At 48.2% G+C, this 24,734-nt stretch overlaps 6 protein-coding genes across 6 annotated transcripts; 4 read left to right on the forward strand and 2 right to left on the reverse strand.

The window, feature by feature from the left end:
* Positions 1 to 1,373: 1,373 nt before the first annotated feature.
* On the forward strand, positions 1,374 to 3,335 carry atf1 (Transcription factor; the record flags this gene model as incomplete). Its single annotated transcript, XM_031147769.1, has 3 exons — positions 1,374 to 1,467; positions 1,803 to 2,958; positions 3,011 to 3,335. The coding sequence occupies 3 exons, from the start codon at positions 1,374 to 1,376 to the stop codon at positions 3,333 to 3,335; spliced, it is 1,575 nt and encodes a 524-aa protein (XP_031007247.1).
* Positions 3,336 to 4,593: 1,258 nt separating this feature from the next.
* Positions 4,594 to 6,813, forward strand: LHYA1_G002796 (uncharacterized protein; the record flags this gene model as incomplete). Its single annotated transcript, XM_031147770.1, has 2 exons — positions 4,594 to 5,249; positions 5,304 to 6,813. 2 exons carry the CDS (start codon positions 4,594 to 4,596, stop codon positions 6,811 to 6,813), a joined length of 2,166 nt encoding a protein of 721 aa, XP_031007246.1.
* Positions 6,814 to 8,604: 1,791 nt separating this feature from the next.
* On the forward strand, positions 8,605 to 11,358 carry NBR1 (Next to BRCA1 gene 1 protein; the record flags this gene model as incomplete). Its single annotated transcript, XM_031147771.1, has 4 exons — positions 8,605 to 8,727; positions 8,862 to 9,783; positions 9,831 to 10,039; positions 10,087 to 11,358. 4 exons carry the CDS (start codon positions 8,605 to 8,607, stop codon positions 11,356 to 11,358), a joined length of 2,526 nt encoding a protein of 841 aa, XP_031007248.1.
* A 2,750-nt stretch (positions 11,359 to 14,108) lies between these two features.
* NOP13 (Nucleolar protein) lies at positions 14,109 to 15,446 on the reverse strand (the record flags this gene model as incomplete). Its single annotated transcript, XM_031147772.1, has 1 exon — positions 14,109 to 15,446. One exon carries the CDS (start codon positions 15,444 to 15,446, stop codon positions 14,109 to 14,111), a length of 1,338 nt encoding a protein of 445 aa, XP_031007244.1.
* Positions 15,447 to 16,008: 562 nt separating this feature from the next.
* LHYA1_G002799 (uncharacterized protein) lies at positions 16,009 to 17,305 on the forward strand (the record flags this gene model as incomplete). The annotated part of the gene is made up of 3 exons (XM_031147773.1): positions 16,009 to 16,115; positions 16,187 to 16,339; positions 16,390 to 17,305. 3 exons carry the CDS (start codon positions 16,009 to 16,011, stop codon positions 17,303 to 17,305), a joined length of 1,176 nt encoding a protein of 391 aa, XP_031007245.1.
* Positions 17,306 to 19,957: 2,652 nt separating this feature from the next.
* Serac1 lies at positions 19,958 to 23,177 on the reverse strand (the record flags this gene model as incomplete). The annotated part of the gene is made up of 8 exons (XM_031147774.1): positions 19,958 to 20,233; positions 20,290 to 21,697; positions 21,764 to 21,980; positions 22,048 to 22,213; positions 22,267 to 22,548; positions 22,600 to 22,659; positions 22,714 to 23,047; positions 23,098 to 23,177. 8 exons carry the CDS (start codon positions 23,175 to 23,177, stop codon positions 19,958 to 19,960), a joined length of 2,823 nt encoding a protein of 940 aa, XP_031007196.1.
* Between the last annotated feature and the right edge of the window lie 1,557 nt (positions 23,178 to 24,734).

Genomic DNA, 24,734 nt, shown 5'->3' on the forward strand with positions numbered 1-24,734 from the left:
AATCGATTACAGTAGTTGAAATAATGTGAGAGATAGACCTTCTGGATTCGACTGTCAGAATATAATTCTATACTCTTATACTGTCAACGTTTAAAGGTGAACTACTGAAAGGTGTATTTCTAATCGGGATCGTCAAGAAGCTACGACGGCCCAAAACGGTCAAAGGGCCCGGTTTTTCGCAGGCTTCCCGTGCTTTGATTGGCTGGACACACGGCTTCCCGTGCTTTGATTGGCTGGACACACGGCCTCCTTTCTTCGCTACCTTCCCCTTCTCTGCATGGTGCGTGAACCCGTCGTATTTAAAGAATCTCTCAAGCCCCCCTCCCTCTCAGCGTGCGTCACCGCTGCGTCATTCTCTGTCTTCTTTTTCGCATTTCTCCCATCTCGCATCAACAACGGCTTTTCGAATAGGCAGAGCCGCATCGACCTCGTGCAGCATTAAGACACGTTTGTCTGTATTTGTACTATACTGTACTATACTAGAGATGAGAAGGGGTGCAGCCGTTGGTTGTATTGAAATTGTGGTACAGTAGAGAAAAGAACGCCTTTCAGACACTGCTGCATTTCGCTCGCACCACCGCCCACCGGTCGCAGAACAGCTGGCATACGTCACTGTTATTGTCTTTGGAGCTCGAAAAACGGATAATACCTGCGCTCGCCAGACTTGGATACTTGTTATTCCATTTGCTTCCATACCGTACCCTACCGTACACTCTTGTTGTTCCCAGAGCCGCTGGGGAGGAAATTGAATTTGTCAGGGGCTGCTTGCTTGACTTGCCACCATTTGGACCAGCACCGGTTCGACCTACCTACGTTGCCCCTTCCCCTTCTCACGCCATTCCCAGCCGCCATTATACCTTGCAAACCCAAGCGGAAGCAAATTTGATCGTCGAGGAGTCGCTTGCAGAAGGAGAGACTCTTCAGTCTTTTTCTCAGTCTTCTCTCAGTCTTCTCTGCCAGAATAATAAGGCGTCGCATGAGTCTTGAGGTATGTATGTAGAGGAGAGAAACTTGGTGGTTGGGAGTTAACGAGGTCTTACAGTAGAAGGCGCACCTGCCCTGTACTGTGACGTCTCCACTCGTCACTTTCCAAGTCAATTCGGCCTCGAACTCTGACGTATACCCTCGAATCTACGAGTATTCCCCAACACGAACACCGACCGCATCACCGCATCACCGCACCACAACCTTAATCTCTTCCCCAGGCAGACCCTTTGATTGTCGGTGAAAAGTGGCTCATCTTCCCCGAATCCAGCGATATCGTCATTATTGTCATCGTCGTCGGTCCTGTCAAGCCACAGACAGCCAAGCCAAGGGTCGTTGCTACAACCCCCCCCCCCCCTCCCCTCACTCACACGCGACTTCTTCTCACAATGGCCAAATCCCCGCCAGACGTGGAAAAGAAAGCCGACGATTCCAAGTCACCACCAGTCTCATCCAATGCAGCAGCCCCTCCCAAGCAATCAAGTACGCTCTCCATTTCTTATTGTTGTTGATAATCATTGCATTGCGTTGCAGCCACTCATTCTACTCTTTCGCGACTGTAAACAATCTCTCCATGAACGTCATTGTCGTCATTCCGCCAAACCCAAATCTCCCTCTTGGTGTCGGCGCATCGCAATGAGAAAGGGAAAGAGAGAATAGCATCAACACCCATTCATGCTGCTTCCCAAACCCCAATGGATGAGCGACGCAAGGTCTCCTCTCATCATCGTCTAGAGACTCCGGGTCGCATCGTATCAGAATATCTTTTCAAGTACAATTAATTGATGCACGAGCAGCTAACTGATCTTTCTGTACAGCATCAGATTTGAAGCAGGAAACACCGGTAAAGAACGAAATATCTAATGCAGGTCCTCTCGGCCCTCCACCTAGACCTGGAGCTGCCTCTACACAACCACCGCCAGAGACCCCTGACTACTTCTCTGTAGCTCACGGTCACATATCCACCGAAGCAAACCCCTTCGAAGCTTCCTTTGCTTTCGGTTCGAATGGTGGAACAATTCAGACACCTGGCGGGACAAAACTTCCTTCTGTTGCTGCATTGACATCACCAGCTGGTATCTTAGGTGGCACTGGAACAACCCCTAATTTCTGGGGAAGTCTGCGTGCAGGACCTTTAAGCCCTGCTATGCTGTCGGGACCACAGAAAGAAGATTACTTTGGTGACGGGCATCATCTTCGCGGCGGCTTCCCTACTCCCAACGAATCAGGTCTTCGATCTGGTCTCACACCTGGCGGCGGTGGATCTATGTTCCCTGAGCCCAGTCCCAATACTCAAGCGCTATTCAGTCAACTTGCAAGTGGTGGTGCAACCCCCACCACTCTTGACTTCCACCGTACTGCTATAACCGCCGCCAACGCTCAGAAGCAAAACCAGCCACAACAGAATATTACCTCACAACCACAAGAGGTATCTAACGGAATGGAAAAGCCCACAGCACCTGGCCAATTTGATCAGCACGACGCTGCCGACGCTGCCAACGGCCTTTACCTCTTGGCTCGTCAATCGAATAACCGCAACAGTGCTCCTCAGCCACCAAATCATTACGCAATGGCTCCTCAAATGAATGTACACGCTCACCCTCAACCAAATGGCCACATGGGTGGCCAGTCTTCGGATCCCTCGCCTCACATGAGGAACAATGGATCAATTAGCACTACTTCAGGACGTGGCGCTAGCGAGATGAGCGATGAAGGCGACCAAAAGGGTCCCACTACACGTGGAAAGAACAAGAAAGGCTCTACTGCAAACAATCAAACTAATGGACGAAGAAAATTGAATGAGACTCCAGCAAAGGGTCCAGCAAATAAGAAAGCTAAAGGCAACAATGGAAACGCCATGATGTCGGAGCCTCAGTCGGAGGAAGAACCCGATATGAGCAAAGATGAGTACAATGCCAATGGCAAGAAGATGACCGATGACGAAAAACGAAAGAATTTCCTCGAACGAAATAGGTAAGTCGTCATTCTTATCGTTGTTACCTATGACGTACTAACTCTGATATAGGGTTGCGGCATTGAAGTGTCGACAACGTAAGAAGCAATGGCTCGCAAATTTGCAATCCAAGGTCGAACTCTTTAGTCAAGAGAATGATCAACTGAGTCAGCAAATCTCAGGTCTTCGAGAAGAGGTCGTCAATTTGAAGACCATTCTTATGGCCCACAAAGATTGTCCGGTGTCTCAACAACAAGGCATTGGCGGTATGGGCATGCAACAGTTCATCGAAGGCTATGGTAGTCAACAGATGAACCCTTACGGCATGGCTGGCATGGGCGGTCCTCCGGTCATGGGTCCAGGTCCGGGCATGCAGCCTGAGCGACGATTCTCATAACCCTTTTGTCTTCGTGTACAATACGGGTTCGGCTTTATTCAGACAGCAAAAGTTCTCAGGGAATCAAAAGGAAATCGGAAATGACAGGAGTACCGGTTGGGTCATCACGAGCATCACGATTAAAATTCATCCCGTGTTCCATTTTTGGTCCCAACACATGAAATAGTTTTACAAGCACCGTCACATTTTCTGCCGTCGACCTCGTTGTCACCGGCTTCGACGTTCAGCTTGCCTGGGTCTTCAACACATGCTACTAGGGACTGGCTACTGGCGTTCCGGCTATTGGCACTGGGCACTTATACACCAATTGTAGATTAAAATTTTCCCCCTACCGTTCTTTCGCTTTCGCATTGGGTTACTTTCTTTGGCTTTTGGAACTGGAATATTGTACATACTTGAAGACAAGAACTTCCGGCGTATGGGAATGGGTCGGGTGGGTTTGGCTTTGCTCATATGACGGCGTTAGGAATAGGGGTTATCTTGCTGTTTGGGTATGATGGTACATCACCCATGGCAAAAGGCAACATAAGATGGTAGTAGTTAAATGAAATCAGTTAACACATGGTGGTGCTCGAACTTCTATGAGTCGGTTATTGCGTATAGTACTAGATGTATCTGTCGTCGAGAGAACTGAGATCAATTTCCTGCCTAACTGTGAAGTATGAGATGTGATAGTCTGCTGAAGTTCACGGCTGTCGGTGTTTACCCGGTGCATTGGAGCGTTGATGAGAAACTAGATTATTTGCTAGTTTAGGTACAAACAAAATGAAGCTGCCCCATGTATTATCATGTTGCAGCGGATTTAATTGCAATAGACACATCAGCATATACATAATTACCTGGTAAATTTAATAAACAAAGTTCTCATCTGAATGCGATTCTTTCCTTCCCTCCCCAGGTTTCTGAGAACGGTTAGCGTCTATCGGCGAGGAAGTTGCAAGGATGCCGGAAGCGCGACTCCCAAGGCTTTCATGTTCAGCCTCCAAAGCGAACCAAAAATCACGAGCAACTTCATACCTTCTTCTTCTCGACCTTGCTCATCGGCGTGCAGGTGTCACCCACTCAGACTGTTCATCATCAACAGATTAAGAAACTGTCGACTATAACATTTAATTGCCGCGGGCGGTACATATCCTGTTCAACAGCGAGCGCCACTACTGCATGATCTGTCACCCAAATACTTGCCCCTTCGACTCGTCTCCTCCACTTGGGACTCTGATACCCAACGCTCGTCCGACAGCCCACACACTTCTTCGATATGGTTCATCGGCACAGGAAGGATTTGGCTGCGAGCCGGAGACGGGTTGAGGACGAGGGCGACGAAGAGGGAGTCCTGGATGCGGGAGACTTGGATGATGATTCGTTGAGTGAGGGGTCTATAATCACCGGCGAGGATGAAGCACCTGAGGGAGACGAGATTGTGAATGCTGAAACGGCCTCTGCTGGCTCGCCCGAGCTGACCCAAGTCAATGGAGCTGGAGGCAGACATGCCAAGGATGGGAGGGCAGCTTCGACCAACGGAATCAAAAAGCCGCCTACGACGAATGGCACCAGCGATATGGACTTGATGCTCAATGGGCTCCAGCTATCAGATCAGAATGGAATGGCGGAGGAGGTCAACTACGAGGATCTAAGGGAGGATGCTGACATTCAAGAGAGGGAGCCGTCACTACCGGTTGTAAAGTCTACAGCACAGATGGACCAACCTCCAGAGTTACCACATGAACGTAGGAGGAGGGAACATGAAGAATACAAGAAAAAACGAGATGCGGACCCAGCGTTTGTGCCAAATAGAGGAGCGTTTTTTATGCATGATCATCGTCATTCTGGTCCTGCAGCAAACGGATTCCGGCCCTTTGGCAGAGGCCGAGGACGAGGTAGACCTGGCTTTGGAGGCCCATATGCACCTTCAAGGTATGTTTCTGTCTCGACATGCAAAGCTGCTTTCAATGTTCTAACAAGTGGTAGTCAAATGCAGCAACCCTGGGAGCCTACGGATGCTCCCTGGGCTCATGATATGCATGAAGTAATTACTGAGCCGGCACCTCGACACTATCCTCAACCAAACTACTCAAACGGACCCTCACATCTACACACACGAGTCCCCATCAGCGCCTCATCAGCAGCACCTCCAAATCGATCCCTTTCAACAACGAAACATGTTGGTAATGTGCAAATCAGGGTCTTCATGGAAAACATGGACAAGCCTATTGTGTTCCCTGCTATCCCTTGGAAGCAATATACACGGCTGCCAGATCACCGACCTCCTATGCGCCGAGACAAGCCGGTTCGAATCTCGATTCCAGACCACACGCCTAGATATATCTTTCCTGCGGTTGACAGGTCGTTCATCTTCATTCCGCGAGCTATGCGCCCAAACCAACAAGGCTTTGGTGGACGAGGTAGGGGAGCGAGATCTGCATTTGGATCTATTGGTGGCTATTCAAGACGTACTAGTGTTTTTGGTGGCAGTGTATACGGTAGCCAGTACACTCCTAGTGTTGCTATGAGCCGACGGTCATCACTTGCTCGTGAGATCAACAGGGAGAGTATTATTTCTCCAAATGGCTCTGTCATGTCCCGGACACAGATGCAAATGGACCCGTCAAGACCAGTTGTGAAGCTCCCACCAGCACTGGGTCAACAACATATGCCAGTGTCGGAAGGCGAACTTCAAAACGGAAATGCAATTGCATCCCTCAACGACATGCCTCAACCACAGACATATCCTCTTCCTCAAAAGCCTACATTCCGCGAGAATCGACCAAATCCTATTCCCATGCACCAACCCCGACCTCAGAAAACGATATCTGTTGCTGATATCGATTCCCCTGCAACATTACAATTTAACCCTCCACAACAGCATCAACAACCATTCCACCAGCAGGTCCCTCTCCAAGTCAACGGAAACAGCTACCCCAACGACACGATGATGCACTCTCGAAACCCTTCATACCCAAGTCAGGCTTCCACTGGTACACCATTGTCACAAATACCCGAACGTGCTATTCATGCTCAACCTTTCCAACCGAATCCTTATCAGCAACAGCAACAGCAATCGCAAAACTATTATCCACAACAACCTTACCAAGTCATGCCTCCTCCGCAAGGATACTACTATCCCCCACAGCAAGGATACAATCCAGGAATGGCCCCCTCGGGTGGTGCACCTCCGTTTGTTCCGGCACAACAACCGCAACAACAGCAAGCATTCTCTCAGCCACCACCGCCACAGGCTGATGTTGCTTCTCAAGCACCACAGAATCTGGTGGCGCAGGAGGTTAATGGAATGGTGTACTATTACGATGCTACTCAGATTCCAGCTGTAGCGACGTTCCCCGCGTATCAACCACCTCCCCAATCCTTCCCGATGCAGCAAGTTGGCGGAGTTGTAGGAATCGGTGGCATGATGACTCCCAGCCCCGACGGATTTTATTACCCGCAGCAACCTCAAGGAGTCGTCTACTACCCTCAGTAGATGTTGTTTGAGTGTTTGCAAAACCGAAACTTTGTTATATTTTTTATTAATGCTCTCAGCGAATCTTGTTGGCCTTGATGGGTTTTCGTTCATTGTTTGTCTCGGAAGCGTTGCCTACTACTTGGTTTACTGTTCTCTTCATCTGCGGTTACACTTGTGATGCAAAAATATATCTTGGTCGTTGTCGATTCGCATCGACTATTGTGATCCTCGGCTCCTTCCTCAGTCGTATGGTTGTTTGGGATATTCAATGGGGAGAGGAACTTAGGTGGACGGATTTCAAAGCAGCTACATGCTTTTCTGCTGTCTTGCATTCATTCCTATCACATGGCATCATATCATTTTAGTATCCTCTGATCCGGGGTTGCATGGTACTGATATGGATCTCGCTTCTTCTTCGTCATTGTCGTTGGTTGTCATATGAAAGATTCCTCTGAATAGCGTCTGTCAGGTTTTCGAAAGAGCGAGCGAGCAAGTGGGCAGTGGCGAAGTGAAAGTGAGGTAGGGTGGAGGAAGTAGACTAGTGGTTATGAATGGAAAGGAGGGTTTAAATATTTAAAAGGAATGACTGGACGGTGGTGGTATTGGTTAATACGATATTTTGCCCCCGAGAAAAGAATAACCTTTATGCTTATGCTGGATGCGATGTGATGTGAAAATGATGCGGAATGATGGTGACTAATACCTCTCCTCTGTAGGTAGAGGCAGCTATGCTTGCGTGTTTTATACGGAGTACGAGATCAGATATGGCATGGGTATGGGGTTGGGGTTGGGGTTGGAACTTGGGCTTGGCTTGGCTTAGCTTTGTGGAAGGAAGGAAGGAAATGTGCTAGATGAGGAATCCGAGAGCCTTGGGCCCTTAGGAGGGGAGGTATTGGAATGAATTGTGGATGGATGTTGATGTAGATGTATCTGAGATGGGTGTATTGGTTGGTTGGTTGGTGTCGGGTTAGGTTGGGTTATAAGTTTTATGCCGAGTAGAGAGACGGGGAGGGGGAGGGACTATGCTAGTGGAAGGAAGACTTGTTGGTTTGCGTGAGAGGTGGAGGTGAGGAGGTTGAGGGTTATGTTTGTATTCATGTTTTAGTTGTGACAACAGAGTAGTATAGTACTCTAGCCAATTGCATACAAATACAAATAATTAATGAATTCCGATAGTTAATCGCATTGAAGCAATTCGCCTCTTTGTCCTATCCTATCCTATCCTATCCTATCCCGTGCTCGGCTCGGACTTTGCACCCCTGCTTATCCGCGACCTCATGACTCTATTCAAGCCATCCATTCCCTAACTTCTACCTAAATAGGGTAGGTCCACCTCTGGTACGTACCTACATTTGCCTACATTTGCCTTCCACCATTACTTTTCAGAACATCTCGGACATAAAGTCTAGCTGATGCTTGATTTGCCTCTTGGATTCCAAGATCTTCTTGCACAATCCAAGCAGTTGATTTGTCGTTTAGGCGTCGTTGCGTACGACTGACTGACTGTCAAACGACGAGCGACTCCAAGCGATACGCTAGTGGAGCTCGATAAGCGGATTCCAGGCAGGTGCCTCCCCTCTTCTCGACGACATACAACCCATCATCCTCTTCCTCCTCTTCCTCCATCAACATCGCCTTCTTCCTCTCACCTACTTAAGGATTAGAAATCTCGATCAGTTCTTGGTCGCACATCCTACTAACACCTATCGAAGACTGCTCTCTACAGTACAGTACGTCTGCTCCTCCTGAAACCATTCTAGCACGTCACCGCCTCCAGGAGCTATCTAGCTGACCAAATACACAGCAGTCATGGCGTCGTCTCCAGCAACGAATCCCGATACCCTCGTTACCTTGAAGGTCAATGTCGAGGGTACCAACCGTCGGTTCAAGCTCCCTCTTCGTGATCTCGGTGCCAGCACCCTGCCCGATAAGGTATGTGACGCCCTGTGCCTGCTTACCAGGCTCCCACCCCATTTTATCTCAGCCTGACCCGATGCTTGATTCACGATGGCACAGTCAATTCATATTTGATTATGTGCAATGCTAACGGATATGGTTCAATGTAGCTTCGATTCCTACTTGCTGTCGCTCCCTCCTCCACGGCTATCTTCGAGCGTTACTCCGACAGTGCCGCCTCCTTTGTCGTACTAGACCCGACAAACGCCTCGGTCTACAAGCAGCTCTATCGTGCAGCCAAGGCCAAGCTCAAGCTTCGTCTCAAGGTCACCATCATCGACCATCCAGCCCCTGCACCCAAGCAAGCTACCGTCGAGGACGAGGAGCCCAGCCCGGTCAGTCCAGTCGAGGAGAAGGCTTCCACTCAACAAGCCGAGGTTACACCAACTCCAGTCCTACCATCGACCGATTATTCTGCAGTCCAGTACGCAGACGAGAGCACCCGCCAACCCTCCGTCGCGGAGATTCAGAACCGCTTCGAAGACCTGCTTCTCAACCACCCTCGTTTCACACCCAAGGCCCCTGCACCTGTTGTCAGCTCTGCCTGCTGCCCAATGTTCCCCGTACACCAGGAGAGACCCAAGATGTCTGCCACATCCAACACCGAGATCCCCATTACCCGCGGAGCTGCTGCTCGTGACAAGTGGTTTGCTGAGCTCGCTGGTGTGTCCAAAGAGCGCCAGAACGCTATCCGCACCCATGCTAGTGCACCGACTGCTTCCAGCGCCAGCATCTTTTCTGTCTACTGCAACCACTGCAACGATGCTATCCCCGACGAGCATTATCACTGCAGCACTTGCGACGATGGCGACTTTGATCTTTGCCAGAACTGTGTTGCTGACGGAGTTCTCTGCGGAGGTGATGGACACTGGATGATCAAGCGTTTTGTGAAGAATGGAAAGGTTATCAACAGCACTACTGAAACCATTGCACCTAAGCCAAAGGTTCCTGCTTTCTCTGAGTCCAAAACCACTCTTGTCCCTGAGGAGACCAAGATTACCCCTACTCGTACTTGCAACTCTTGCATTCAAGGTATGTTGAAACATCCCGTTGTACTAGCAATTTGCTAATAAGATTAGAATTGTCTGTCGAGAACTTTGTCACTTGCACTTCTTGTGATGACTTTGATCTCTGCCTTTCTTGCCATGTCGGCCTGGAGCATGGTCACCACCCCAAGCATGCTTTTGCTCCTGCTGTTGAGGATTCTCACCTGGCTACAATTGCTCAGAAGCTGCTTGCTCCTGGCCGCAATGTTGGTCATGATGCTGTCTGTGATGGATGTGACAAGGTATGTAAACTTGAGGACCTCGAGATTTGGATGCTAACAAACTATAGTACATCTATGGTGTTCGTCACAAGTGCCTTGACTGCCCAGACTGGGACTTCTGCTCTACCTGCGTGCCAAATGCCAACTTTATCCACCCCAACCATCGATTCGTTCCAATTTACGAATCCCTCTCCAACCCCCTTGCTTTGGCCAAATCATACAACAGCAAACCTCGCCACCACGGTATCTACTGCGATGGTCCTCTTTGCAACGGCAGCAATGGCCACCAGACTTTCATTAGAGGTGATCGATACAAGTGTGCCGTCTGCCATGACACCGACTTCTGTGCCAACTGTGAGGCCAGCCCATCAAACGGCCACAACCGAACTCACCCTCTGATCAAGTTCAAGACACCAGTCCGCAATGTCAGCGTTACTACTCTGGGTGATCATGAGGATGGTAAGCCAATGCCGATTATGGGCGATCGTCGTCCTCGCCTATCCAAGGCCACCGAAACCACTCCGGCTCAATCTGCTAATGCTGCTACTCAAGTCCAGACTGTTGCTGATCTCCAGCCCACCGAGCCTGTCAAGCCCAAGGAGTTCCATGAGTTTGAGGCTGAGAAGCCAGTTGAGGTCAAGACCGAGGAGGTTAAGGAACTATCAGCTGGTGTGGCTGAGGAGGACTTGGTTGCTCACTTTGTCCGCGATGTCATCGCTGACGGTACCATCCTCCCACCCAATTCCGTCTTTGAGCAGACTTGGTATCTCCGCAACGGTGGTAACACTTCATGGCCTGCTGGATGCAGCGTCAAGTTCGTCGGTGGTGACAACATGTGTGCAGTTGATCCTGCCCACCCAGCCAGCGTTCACGAGCTTGTTTCAGCTGCTGAAAGCACTACCTGCTATACCGAGGTTGCTCCAGGCCAAGAGGCCGGTTTCACCGTTTTGATGCGAACCCCCAACCGTGATGGCAACTTTATCTCATACTGGCGCCTCACCGGCCCAGACGGTGGCAAGTTCGGCCACAGACTGTGGTGCGACGTCACCGTCAAGGACCCAGTCGTCAAGCAAGAGCCTAAGGAAGAAGTTTCCGAGGCTTCAGGTAGCCAAATGATCTTCCCTAAGCTTGAGAATGAATCCCCGGCTACCAGCATGCACGAGGAAGCTTCTTCCGCTGTCCCAGAAACCGAAGATGAGGACGAGTTCGAGGACTTTGTTGAGGAGACACTTGGAGATGATGAGACAGAGGATGGCTTCTTGACCGATGAGGAGTATGATATTCTTGATGCTAGCGATGAGGAATATCTCGCTGAGCAGGAGAAGGCTATTCGAAAGTAGGAAATTATGATCTATAAGGGAAGAATGGAGTGGAAGGCGCAAGATTGATACATCACACACAAGTGACATAACCTCTGGATAAGGATGGAAGGAGCACGGGGTTATGTTTTCCTATTGTTTTTTGTTCTTTGCTGGATTCGGTTTCAGCTTTGCTATTTGAAACCTCTGCTATGCTGGCCGGCTCTATGGATAATCCTACCCCGAAAGGGAGGAGTCGTCACTTGGTTTGTGGGGTTAATGGAGAAGATTGGGTGCGCTCGTGCTTGCGTTTTCGGCTAAGGATAGTTAGTTTGGGATTGCTATGGATGGAATGGATCTTTCTCTTAGATAAGCAATATGTGTCTTACATATATGTGTAATATGTGAATACTTAGAGTGTGTATGAAATTAATATAGCAACTTGCTATACAATTGCAGCATATTTTTCTCCGCGTGGGCTGCCGCGTCTCGAGTGCTCACGTTCGTCTCCTTGAGGTGTATCCTTAACACTCGTCAACTCTTTCCCTTCCAATTAGATGACACCAACAGAGCCACCTTTACAATGGTGAAACCGAGAAGATCTGTTGGACTCATCTGCTTACATCAGCGTCTGTTGGATAAAACTTGCCATCTTAATCAGCTCGTCTGCCTAGAATATATATAATATATGCCCATCACTCCTATGCTAGCTTTATAGCCATTTATCGTCATCTTTGTCAGTCGCAAGGGCTACTCTTTTAACCGGCCCTACGATTGCTCGTAATCCTCCAAACGTGGAGCGTCAGAAGCTTCAAACATCCGAAAAGATGAAAGCAGCTGTTGCCACTACAGCAAAGACTCCCACTCCCACACCAACTCTTACCACTATGGTAGAGGCGCCAAGCACTAAGATCCGTGTCTCCCCAAAATGCACCTTGTATCGGTTCCCACCCGAGATCAGAAAGGAGTTATTCAAAGCCATTCTCACTCTCTTCTTCCAGGAATTCCCTGAACGACAGGGTATCATCTGCGAAGTCGATAAACGGGGCACACCGTTCCTCAGCCCCGACACACCTAATGGCTTTCATACCTTGCCAGGTCAGAACGAAAAAGTGTATGCTGGACAATATGACAGACTTTTGCCTGGCCTGGAAGTGGCGCTGTTCGCCGATACGAAGCTGCATGACGAATTTATCACTACGAGAATTGAAGAATCTACCTTGATACTGAGACCCAGGGTTATCTCCGATTCAAGGCATAGCCCTGGTAATGGTTTGGTCGTGTGGCCACGAGTTAATGTGGTCTCTTGGCAAGTGAGAAGGTCTGTTCGTTCAGTCACATACGGTCTTGAGTAAGTAAATAGTGGGAATGCACTTTTGTAGACAGGTTAAATACTAACCTCCTCCCACAGTATCGGCCAAACGCACTTGGAATCGGGCTTCCTTTTAGAATGGCCGGTCGACATGTGGCAAAGAATGCAGATGCTCGGGATAGCTCTCGAAAGTTCATTGTACAAGTCACCAGTGGCTTATCATACTCAAGACAGTAAAGACGCTCCCGTAAAGCCTAACTCTGCGTGTGTGCTCCTACCCCTTCTCAACAACATAACCATTCGGTTTCAGGATGCCAGTCGCGAGGGTAGGGCACAGAGCTTCATGATATTCGAGTACGACCGCGAGATGTTCTTCCGCGGCCTCAGTACCGTCATCCGCGATGCGCGAATCAAGTCTTTCCAGTTCGAGGATTTGCGCGATTTCAAGGTCGCCGGTGCCGTGACTAGACTCCATATTAACAATGAGCAGCCGGCGGGACTTATGGGCAAAACTGGTCCACGTTTCGGCAAGTTCAGTACTGAGCTGGACAGGGTGTTTGGTATTGAGCACAAGGACGGCACCGAGATTGACCATGAAGATATTGAAGGAAGAGGCGAAGGATGGGAGATTTACAAGGCGAAGGAGACATGGACTGCAACTGGCGATTACCTGTCTTAGAAGTACTAGAGAAGGAAAATCAAGGATATGCATGCTGCTTTTTTGGTATGCCAAGAGGAGAGGAAAACTCCTTACACTGTCAATCGAGGTATTACTGGTCGAAGCTATTAATGTCTTCGGATCGAGTTCTTTCATGAGACTTTAGAGATGAAATGCAACTTAGGACATCTAGATGTCAACAATGCTAGCAACTGCACACCTTTTCTCTTGCAATGAGAACCTGACATCGACATACGACTTTCGAAAAAAAAAAAAATTAATAGCCCGTCACTTGATAAGGTATTGATACCGTTATGGCTGTTTCACCCCCTTGACATATCAGGGATTTCGCCTTTTCCCAATTTTAGGAAAATCAGCTCGCAGAGCACTTTACTTGAAGAATAATCTCTCTTACAATCTTGTAGTGGTGCTCTTTAAATCAGGTGGGACGAAGAGCTTTGATTACCACCGGTGGACCAGCACGCAAAAGTGTGCGAAAGAAATCTATAGTTCAACGCTAATAGTAGATATAGCAAATCAATCCTAGACCTCCCTAAACCAAATTCCAAGCCACCTACGCTTTCCTCAACAGCCGTTCCATTTCTAAGCAAATCAGGCGCTGGCACTGATGATGCTGTGAGGGTTAGGTATGCGTAGTTCCATCGGGTTTGTCTCCATCAGCCTCCTCGGAATGTGACGATCAACGATCAATGAGCTAGTCAAACTCTTTTGAATGAAAGTACTTGGCTAGGGAAGAAATAGAACAGAATGTGCTGAAATGCTCAAGATTGGGTGCTATTTTGATGACAGTATTGCGCCAATCTAAAACGTGACCTTTTTACCCTTACTCTCCACGATACCACCAGTCAACCGAGGAGCGTAAGCTTCGCGATACTCCACAACCTTGGGCACAAATGCCTTGGCCTTGTCATCTCCAGCATCGTGAGCAGCACCACCATCAGCAGCAGCAGTCCGCTTAGTGCCATCTTTGCCGTATCGCTTCTTGTACCTGACCTGCGCATCTTCCGCAAATTCCATCCTCAAAGGCCGACCCTTGATCCTGTTAACCCAGACCTTTCTCTTCTTCGTCTTCTTCGCCTTCTTAGGCTTGATTTCCTTCTCCTCATCAGAATTTTCGCTGCCGGAATCACTATCCTCCTCAGACTCCGACGCATCAGATTCCTCTTCTTCGACCATGATGAAACCTCGAACGGCGTTCTGTGCAGCCTCCAACTCCTCAAACACAATCCAGCCATATCCTTTACACTTTCCGCTATCCTCAAATGTTGCCAGCTTCACGCTCTCGATAGCCCCACACTTCTCGAAAAACTCCTTGATGCTGTCCTCCGTGACATCAAACGCCAGATTTCCAACAAAAGCTCTCTTACTTGGCGGCTTGCCCTCCATCCTAGTCTGCTCTTTCGTCTTCTCAGGTCTGCCTTCGAATGACTTGTTGTTCTTGATCAGGACCCGTCGTCCACCCAGTAACTGTTCAGACAACTCCATGGCCTCTTCAACAGCTTCCGCAGTCGAGAAATCGACATACGAAAAGCCTATATTATGCTGGACCTTGCCGAATCTCTTCTCTTCGACTTTATTCGCGGATTTCTTGTCATTCGGTCCAGGCATATGAATCCTCGTGATCAACGCCTCTGTGAGATCCGACTTCTCCACAAGGAATGTCCGGAGATCATCTTTTGACACGAAGAACGGCAAATTCCCAATCCAGACTCCATGCTCAGATCTCTTCTCCACTTCTGGCTTTTCCTTCTTGGCCTTTGGTTCTGACGAATCGGCACCTGATTTAGAAGGTGGGAGGGGCTTTCCCTTTTTGAGAGCTCGGAGGGCTTTTTTGGACGGTGGTTCCGGGGCGGTGATATCTACTTCGATTTCGTCGGCGGCGGGGACAGTCTTTCTTTTCTTGGATGGCTTCTCGGAGGTCTCGTCGGCATCTGGACTTGATGGAGGGGCCTCGTCATCTGATATTTCTGGGGACGCCTCAACTTCTGGGATCACCGGCTCCTGTAGCGACTCTGCTTTCCTCTTTTTGCTTGATTTTTCCTTCTTTTCGGTCTTAACCCTTTTCTCCTTCTTCTCCTTCTTTGGCTTGATCAAAGCGGGCTCAATGCTGGCAGGAGCAACCTCGGTGGAGGGGGCCATAGCAACACGTGATCTGAAGTTCCTCTCAATGTGTTCCGGTGATATTTAAAGCTGCGTGAGACTGCACTTGGCAAAAATATTGAGGTAAATCTCCAATCAGGTATCAAAAAGTAGCTTGGGTAGAGTCTCTTTCCGTGGGGTAAAAGCAGAACCAAAAGCTTTAGAGAGTTAATTCTACCGCCCCAATATATCGAAGGAGACGCGACGATCTTGAAATGGTTTTTTTTGGATATGTCTTGACAGAAGTCAGTGGTATGCTGGTGATGGCAGGCAAAAGATAGCTACTGTTGGACGTAGTCGATCTGGATTTTTATCTTGAATATTTCCAAGTCAAAAATAATTATTTTTTACTGATAGCGACGGGGAAGGAAATACTATGTGCCGGGTCTAACCGAATTCGGTATCGGTCCCGCCTGAGAGTGTGCCGCGACGCGGCTCCTGGATGTTGCGATGAGTTGAATATCTGTCAGTCAATGCCGTTTTTGTATTCAAGTACTAAGCCCCCTCGATTTGGTCTTGATATCCGAAGTCATATATCAAAAGTAACATTGCAACCACCACCATGGCGGACACCGAAAGCCCCCTGGCGCGCGACACGATTATGGGTGACGATGGAATTATAGATCAAGAGAAGATACAAGATGCGAAGCCAAAATACAAATCATTCAGGTACGCGCAAATTGGAGAAAGCTGCTGTATCAGCGCAATCCTCAACCTTTCTCAGCTCTCCCAACTACAAGGAACCAAGAGAACACCTCTGACATGCCGTCAAACAGGAAGAAGTTCCGCAAGATGATGCACGTTTTCGATGAGAAGATGCATCACAGCAATTCGTTATACATGCGGGAGCATCAAGCTGAAGTGAAGGCTAAAAAGCTCGCACAAGATAATGAGTAGGAACATTTCCCCCTTCACGAAGAACTGAGCTGACGCTGTGTTCCAGTCGACTCCTAGATCTGCTACTCGATATCAACGACTCAGCACAAATCGCCGCTGACAAACGCTTCGACCTCAGCGCCAGCACACCAGCTCTCTCAGCCGTTCCACCCTTAGTTAGCGACGATGACCTCGCCGCACTCTCAATACTCCAATCCCCCAAGGGCCAACGACTCGCGGAGGAAATCCAGGTCATGGTCAAAGATAAAGAAACTGCGAAACGGCATTCCATACAAAGCGGCCTCAAACCACCAAGACCCCTCTCCCATCTCATGGCCACAGTTCCCCACCTCACAACTGCCAGCCCGAACGTCTCTTCCGACCTCCTATCCTCCCTCGAAACCCCCGAAGGTCATGAAGCGCCGTTCTCCTACCTTACACCCGACCAACTTGATGAATATATAGAAGAAATCGATGCTCAGATCGGGAATGGACCACCTGTGCCACGCAAGAAGGACCAGCCGGATGTTCAGCTCCGAAACCCGAATAGCGCGTATAATTGGTTGCGCAAACACAGACCGGACTGCTTCCTTCAAGATGGCGAAGGTAGCGAGAAAGCACACGGGAAGCCAGGCGCGTTGCGTGGCGCAGGAAAAAGAGCGAGTCTTCCAGTACCAAGTAAGCCCGATGCGCTAGAATTCGTGGAGGAGGATGGGATGGGGTATGATGCTTCGTTAGCGGGGCCTGGCACAGGAGGCAAGGGCAAGCGTAAAAGGGAAGATGGTGATGATGGGGCGTATCATCCGAAGAGTGGAAGGGTTGATGAATCGGGTGCGAAAGTCAAGAAGCCGAGACAGGCGAGAAAGAAGAAGAGTGAAGGGTCTGATGAAGTACCGAATCCTAAGGGATCGAGGAAGAGTAAAAAGGCAAGGGCCTCCAGCTCAGGTATTCCTGAAGAGCCTTCTGAGCTTGCGCCTGCTTAGAAACTCCTAAAATCAGGGTGTACAGTATCACGGGTTGGCGTTGAGGGATTGGCGTTTCTTCACTATTCTTTACCAGCGAGGATGGGCTCACGGATTGAGAACGAATCGGGAAAAGCACGATATGTATAATAGGTGCTGAAATCACAAGCAATATTACAAACTTCCAAGGTGAGGGCAAAATTGGCATTTTAACCTTGTCAATACAACTGTCCAGTCAGCAGTTGAGGCTCAAATCCCCCAGCAGTTATTTTCTTCGTAGTCATCTCCTTACCCACAAGCCGTTTTAGGCGTTGGTTGCCCAAGGTTTCCTACTTGCTAGTGTGCGAGGTTCCGTAGTTTGTCTATTTATTTCATATGTTGATCCAACATAGGTAGTCATGTCGTCGGTTCGAAAGTTGAAGCAAACTTTTCTGATTGTACAAAAGATGCTCATACTCAATTAGTTCAAGTCACATTCAATCACAAGAGGGAAGTTCTGCAAGTTACAGTCTGGCTCGCGTTAAGTAATGCTTTCCTGGACGTCGAATAAATAAAACCAACGCCGAAATAACAATTCTGGCCTCACCCACTATCCCGTGGCCTTGCCGTTCATAAATGTCACCATCAAATAAATCCTCTGCACCTTTCTCCAACTGCTGCGAATTCACATCTTATCATTCCAACCCATTCCCCGTTCCTCAACGACATCACCTTCAGCATCATACCAGATCTCGCATCCACCATAATCCGGGGCCTCTCCTGTCACCATAGTCAGTATCACAGCATGTTCAAAATACGTCGTTTGAAATCTCACCGAACCAACATGAGCTTCTTCACCTCCACCCATCAAGTCCGCCGGTGGTAACTGCATTTCAACTCCATCATCCGAAATCCAGAAGCCAGCTGGACTGGGTCTACCGAACTTGTTTTGCTGTTGTACTTTCTTTCTGAGCTTGGATGTGAAAGTGGAAGAAGAGGGTTTATGCGCAAGTTCAGGGCCCTCGATCTTCCCGTACTCAACGAAAGCAAGTTGACCGTACGACTTTCTCGTTCCAGGTAGCCCAGCATCTCCTCCACCTCGACCTTCATATCCAGGATACGAAACATAGCCACTATTCCATAGCAAAACATTAGCATCGTTCCAGAACTCAAAGGACATTCTCAAAACCAACTTACCTCCCACCCCCCATTTGAGCACGGGCACGAGCATCCCGCAGAACCGGACCAAATCCCCCAGAAACCCTACTACGATCTCTTTTCATCCCACTCGCGATCCCAAAACCTCCCCACGGATCTTGAACAGCAGCGGGCCTGGCATTCGAGCGACGCAGCGAGTCTTCGAAAGCTGCTAGGTTTTTCTTCGTTAAAGGGGAGCGTATGGATTGGTTTGCGTAAATATCTAAGTTTGGATTGATGGCTCTCGGGTTCGAGTTTGGGGTGAGGAGTTTGTGTGGTGATAGGTGCGTGGTATGAGGGGTTTTGGGTGTTTTGGGAGTGTATGGATATAGGTCGTATGGGTTATGTTTGTTTGTGAATTTGCGGGGTGAGGGAGAAGGTGGAGTGATTAATCTTTCTCGTTTCGTGCCTCGTTCACTCGTCAGACCATTTCGTTGAGACTTTTCCTGTGTATGTTTGTCGGTGCCAAAAGCTGGCTTTAGTCCCTGATTGGCTGCCGTAGGATCGCTCAGATCGGTTTGGACTTTAGTTGGTCTTGTCAGTTTCGGATGTTAGGAGGGGTGTGTATAATGGTGTTTACCGAGCTGTTCTCTTTCGATCTGAATGTCGATGTCCATTGCTTGAGCTTCTGCGAGTGCTATAGAAGGACCTGGATTTGAATTTATGTTGTTCGTGAAATGGCACTACTAGTTTGAGCTTTGCCGAAGTGTAAGTTGAGGCAGGCTTCCCAAGTTGAGTGCTTGGAAGGATGGATGAAGTTAGAACAAGTAAATTGGTTTCTTGGGGACTCAAGTAGGGAATACCGGTCTGGTAGTGCTCCCAGACCCCGTTTCATATGAGCTCCGATATTGATGTTGCATCGTTGGTTGTCGGCTAGACATCAATAATAACAGGAGGTGGAGTTGAAAATCATATTGTCCTTCAATAGTGGAGATGTTTCTATTGTGGAGAGGAGTCATTTCTTGATAAAAACATTCACTGTTACTATTTAAGCTATGAGAATTCACCATAATGATTGAGACTTTCAGATCTACCAAATCTGGAAACAGTTACAGGATCAACTTTTCCGTTCTCTGGGCCTAATATGTGCTGCATCCCGCTTACTCTTTGCCAAGTTGTTAATATTTGAAAACACTTTCATCAGAGTACTGAAAAAAGTACATTATGCTTTTCCTCAGTGCTAGCAAACAAAGACGTTATAAAGACAGTGCAAGTGAAATTTGAAATATGCTCTACTTTCCTGCTGAAGTGCTCAAGTAGAGTTATTCACAATCGCTTATCCCTCTCAGTATCACCATGAAGTGCGATACCGATTCAAAGCCACATCAGATCAAGACAAGATATAAAGCCGCCTACTAGAACCTCTCCAATTCCTTAACGTCCATCCTATCCAATCTCTTCCGTGCCCATACTTTGTGTCGTGTCTGGAAGCAGTTAGACGGTACTTGTTATTGGAGGATCATGGCGTACCAATATTTTCTTCCAAGCGCGTATCAGTCAAGACCAGGACGCAAGTAACTGCTCCGACACCATTCGTCCCGGATGACCTTCCGGGTGTTTAGTCCGGTCTATCTCCACTACATGCTCCAAGAGCTCTCTCGCCTCTTCCACCTGCCCATTTTCCATATAAGCACTCCCAAGTTCATGCTGCGAGGCTAACCAATTTGGATCATCCTCTGCTAGCGTTATCTCGCGGATCTTAACCACCTGCTCTAGTAGCGCTATAGCCTCTTCCACTTGCCCATTTCTTATATAAGCACGCCCAAGTATATGCTGCGAGGCTAGCCGATTGGATCATCCTCTGCTAGCGTTATCTCGGTCTTAACCACCTGCTCTAGTAGCGCTATAGCCTCTTCCACTTGCCCATTTTCTATATAAGCACTCCCAAGTGCATGCTGCGAGGTTAGCCGATTTGGATGATCCTCTGCTAGTGTCTCGCAGATTTTAATCATCTGCTCCCCCAGCGCCACGGCCTCCCTGCTCTTCCCTCGAAGACGTAAGTTTTTTGCTTGAAAATCATATAGCAGTAAATATTCCATCGATGGCTTCGCGGGGTTCTGTCTAAGTTCAATAAACATCTCTCTCAAGAGGAGTTCAGCTCTGGAGTCTTGCCGTATAGAATCTAGAATCCAGATGCAATTTATAAGAACTGGGGTAATAATAGCTTTAGACCCGGACCAAAGCGCATTCCGAACCTCCATGTCCAAGTAAGACTGTATGTGTGGCAGAAATATTCTTCCTTGTGTGTGCCATACAGAACCACTAGATCTAGAAAATGCGAGAACACATCCAGCAGTAATCCAAGATTTTTGTTGTTGTTCTGGGCCCTGGCGATCCTTAGCCCAGGCGTATGTCAGTGGGTGCATTGATAGTCCGCCTGCGCCCTCCAGGTCATGCCCAGTGACTAAAGAAAGAGATAAAAGTAGAGAAACAGCCTCTTTGAGACGGTAAGGATCCCATGTTTCGGCATCAGCGATCATAAAATTGGGTAGTTTCGAAACATGACTTCGAGACATGCCATCAATCCTACTAGAATCCTTAATTCGGGTGGCATAAGACCTTGCTTCTTGAAATAGGTCAAGTGGAAGAACGCTAGAAGCTAGCATTGAAAGAATATCGAGCAATTTTAGAGCATCCTCGCTACACTCGCTGTGGGATCGCTTCAAAACATCTGCTGATGCCTCGAAAGTTGCATAGATATCGCAATAGCGCGACTGCGCCTGGTTCGGCCGGTACTCGAGGAGTCGCTTTCGTTGTCGTTGAAACACCTCGGGATATTGATGCAAGTGACAGTGACCTCTCGCAACATACGCCCCGGCTTGGATCAGCGCGAGAGTATGCGACCCTAAAAGCCGGACCACCTCCATAGCTTGACTTTCGTAAGATGGCCACGACTCCTGAGGAAATTCGGAGGCCTTAAGTAAGAGATCCTTGCAATCTTGGTCCTCAAGGCCCTCTAGTGCTTCAAATGCGTTGGGGCTATATCGCCTGCATTCGGCAACACGGGACGTCATAAGAAGAGCGCCATGAGTGCTAGAAGGCAGGTAGACTTGGTAGTCAAAGTCTGTATCGTCTGCATTGTCAAGGATGAGGAGCCAGTTTTGTTTTGTAGTTGCGAGGACCTGAAGAGCTTCCACGAGAGTCTCGGCCGAGCGCCCAAGGGCTTTTGCAATGGCAATAAAGTCACTTTCGGCCGTAGAAGGGTTATCAACATTCACCCAGAATACGCCCCAGAACCTATTATAGTTAGCTAGAGAAGTATACGACGACATATGTTATATAGCAGCAGCGCCTGAAACATACTCTTCCCGCATCAAACTCGCTACCTTCAGACAAATCTCACTCTTTCCTTGTCCTCCTAATCCCGTAATGACAAAACGTCTTTGTTTGCCAGAATCGATGGCTTGGTTATTGCGCAGAGATTCTTGTACCTGGCGTATTAACTTGGTACGTCCGGTAAATAGATTGTTAATAGCACGGGGTACCATCCAGTGTACATTGCCATGCGTAGCACCATTATCTAAAGCAGAGCATTAGCTATATCGGTTTGAAACATAGCTTCATCTACTCGCCTCTTGCACAATGACGGTCAGCTACAATTGAGGCTCCGCCCTGAGCCATTCTTCGAAGCTCGGGTAGAACCAGCGCGAAGTTCTCGTCATCTACTCCACTAAATTTATTGAGACCCGAATGATCTGTGCCAAGGAACATCATTCGCTTCCCGAGCAAAGTAGCTGACTGTGAACTAACTATCTGGAAAATATGTCAGACTAGGGGGGTTGCGGAGAGGGACATATGCGATCAACCTGTTTCTTTATTGGTCCATATTGAGCTCCTTTGCTCTCGTAGAAACAAACTAGATCCCAGTCGCGATGACTCCCCCAGAAGTCTCGCGAGAGTGCATTTAGGCTTGGACTATTCTTTGTTAATAACTTTAATAACGTAGTATCAGTTTTTGACATCCGAGCCAGCCATGTTCCGAGAGACGCTACATCGCTTCCCTGAAAAGGTGCACCAAGGAAGATGATACCGGTTACAGAAAGGCGTAGGTCTGTAAAATCTTTTTGGTGGAAGGCAATGACCAGTGCCTAAATTAATAAGCCAATGAAATATCCATTCATGGAGTTCTGAGAACAGACCTGTTGAATGACAAGACTCCCGAGACTATGGCCGATTAGCACAAGTGGTCTCCGGCGTTCCTATACACATCTATTAGTATTCGTACCGGGTAAACAACTTATCATACCACTCACAATTTCCTGCTGCCGATGTTGGGATAAGATGTTCAAGAACTGCTCAGCACATTGGCGGAGGCTGGTCTTGACGTCTCGATCCCTCCAGTCCGATTTATAGCTATATGTAGCGACCCGTGCTTTCTTGAATTCAGGCACCACTAAGTCCCGGAGCCACATACATTCCGTCGAGATATCTTCTTGGATATTGCCTTGCAGAGATTCGTTTGGTTTTCTGCTTCTCCAGAATCGCGCTTTATCTCTCAATCTCTTTGATTCGTTGCCTGACGATGCTGGCGCCTTCTTGACCCATGTGTAATACGGGTGAGATCCTAGCCCCTGAACTGCGATGATACTACTTGAGATTAGCCGTATTCGAGTAGTAAGGTAGCTAGCTAAGCATACTCAACTTCTGGTGCGGGTCCAGCCTCTTCTGACCAGATGTTCAGGCCGCTGAATTTGACAGTATCTTTAGTGCAGGCCATTGCCACGCGTCTGGTCTTCTGTGTTCGTTGGACTTAAAAGTGAAAGGAATGGCCACGACAAGATGAGGTTTGTAGGTAATATCCAAAGCGTTGCGCTGAGGACGACGTTCAGTTGCGCAATTGCGCTCAGCCTCACAGAGTCACATCGAATGCATGCCCCATCCACCTATTCAGCCTGCTGCACTACCACACAACCAACTGCTGCTTACCTAATATAGGTACATATATGATTGGCAAGATATGCAGATGCCAAATTGGACGAACATGTTTCTTGTCATGTTGTAATTCTCCTCCTGGCTTTAGTGCCATTTTCTCTCCAGTTGATTACAAGTTCCCACGTTTGCTACGCTGAAGATCTGTCGCTGAGGTGCCAATCTATTTGAAATTAAAGAGCAGCCAGGCGGAATAAACAGAACAGACCTGTTGTGGCAGAAACGAGGCTATTCTGAGATGCGATTTTACCTTAATTCGCGGCGACAACAGATATAGAACACACTGCCGCACTCCCTTACTCGTACTAGCTTGTTTTCTCGCTTCTCTGCCGCCTTGGTCGCTTGGTCCAGCTCTCAGTACTACTCAAGATGGCAAGACAGGTCAGTTGTAGCCTACCTAGGTATATTTCCTTGGTTTGTTCACCCTGAGTAATGAACATCGTATAGATGGTTCCCCCTTTCCCTGCAGATACCAAATTCGTCAAATTCAGACGGCCCGCACCAACGGTATACCATGATCGACACGGCAACCTCGTACGCTGTGGCAGCGACCCTGCACCTTTCTTGAAGATGGATATGGATGTTCCGAGACTCAATGAAATCCAACAGTACTTGTGGCTTGCGGGAAGGCCAACAGCCGCTCGACCTTTGCACCGACAAAAGATGATAGAGCGCCAAATCTTTATTACCGAACAGGCCGACTTACATATGGTATGGCACGAGTCACGAATCTTTCTAAAGCCTCTGCCAGATTATATCTTCGACTATGATGTTTGGAAAAGCACGATTTGCAACGATGCTGCCTTGCATGCTAGCTCCTGCGGCTTCTTACTATCATACGTCTGGCTTTTACGTCACCCCAGCGACCTCAAAATCGCTTTGGAACTTGGGCTGATTTCCTCAAAGATCAACTGGGAGGAATGGACTCTTTTTGTTGACACGTTCCTCTCAAATATCGACCACGAAGCTTTGGATACCGTCAGTAAGCGCTATCATTATGGGGAGCTACGATGGAGCAGGCTGAACACCATATATCGACTCCTCCATATCCTCGAGCCAAGACGATTCATGCTAGGTTACATGCAGGGGTATAACCGCTATACCGTTTTCTTTGAACGCAATTTTGGATGGGTGGTAATTATCTTATTGTATACGACTGTTATTCTTTCCGCGATGCAAGTTGGCCTTGGAACAACAAAACTACAACAGGACAAAAGGTTTCAACAGGCATCATATGGGTTTGCAGTCTCCTCACTAGTGTTACTAGTAATTGTTGTGTTTGTGAAGGTATTACTATTCTCATGGTTTTTCATTTTCAATTTGATAGCGACTAAAGCGTTCTTAA

Source organism: Lachnellula hyalina (genome assembly GCF_007821495.1).
Source record: "Lachnellula hyalina strain CBS 185.66 chromosome Unknown contig00031, whole genome shotgun sequence".
NCBI classification, from domain to species: Eukaryota; Fungi; Ascomycota; class Leotiomycetes; order Helotiales; family Lachnaceae; genus Lachnellula; species Lachnellula hyalina.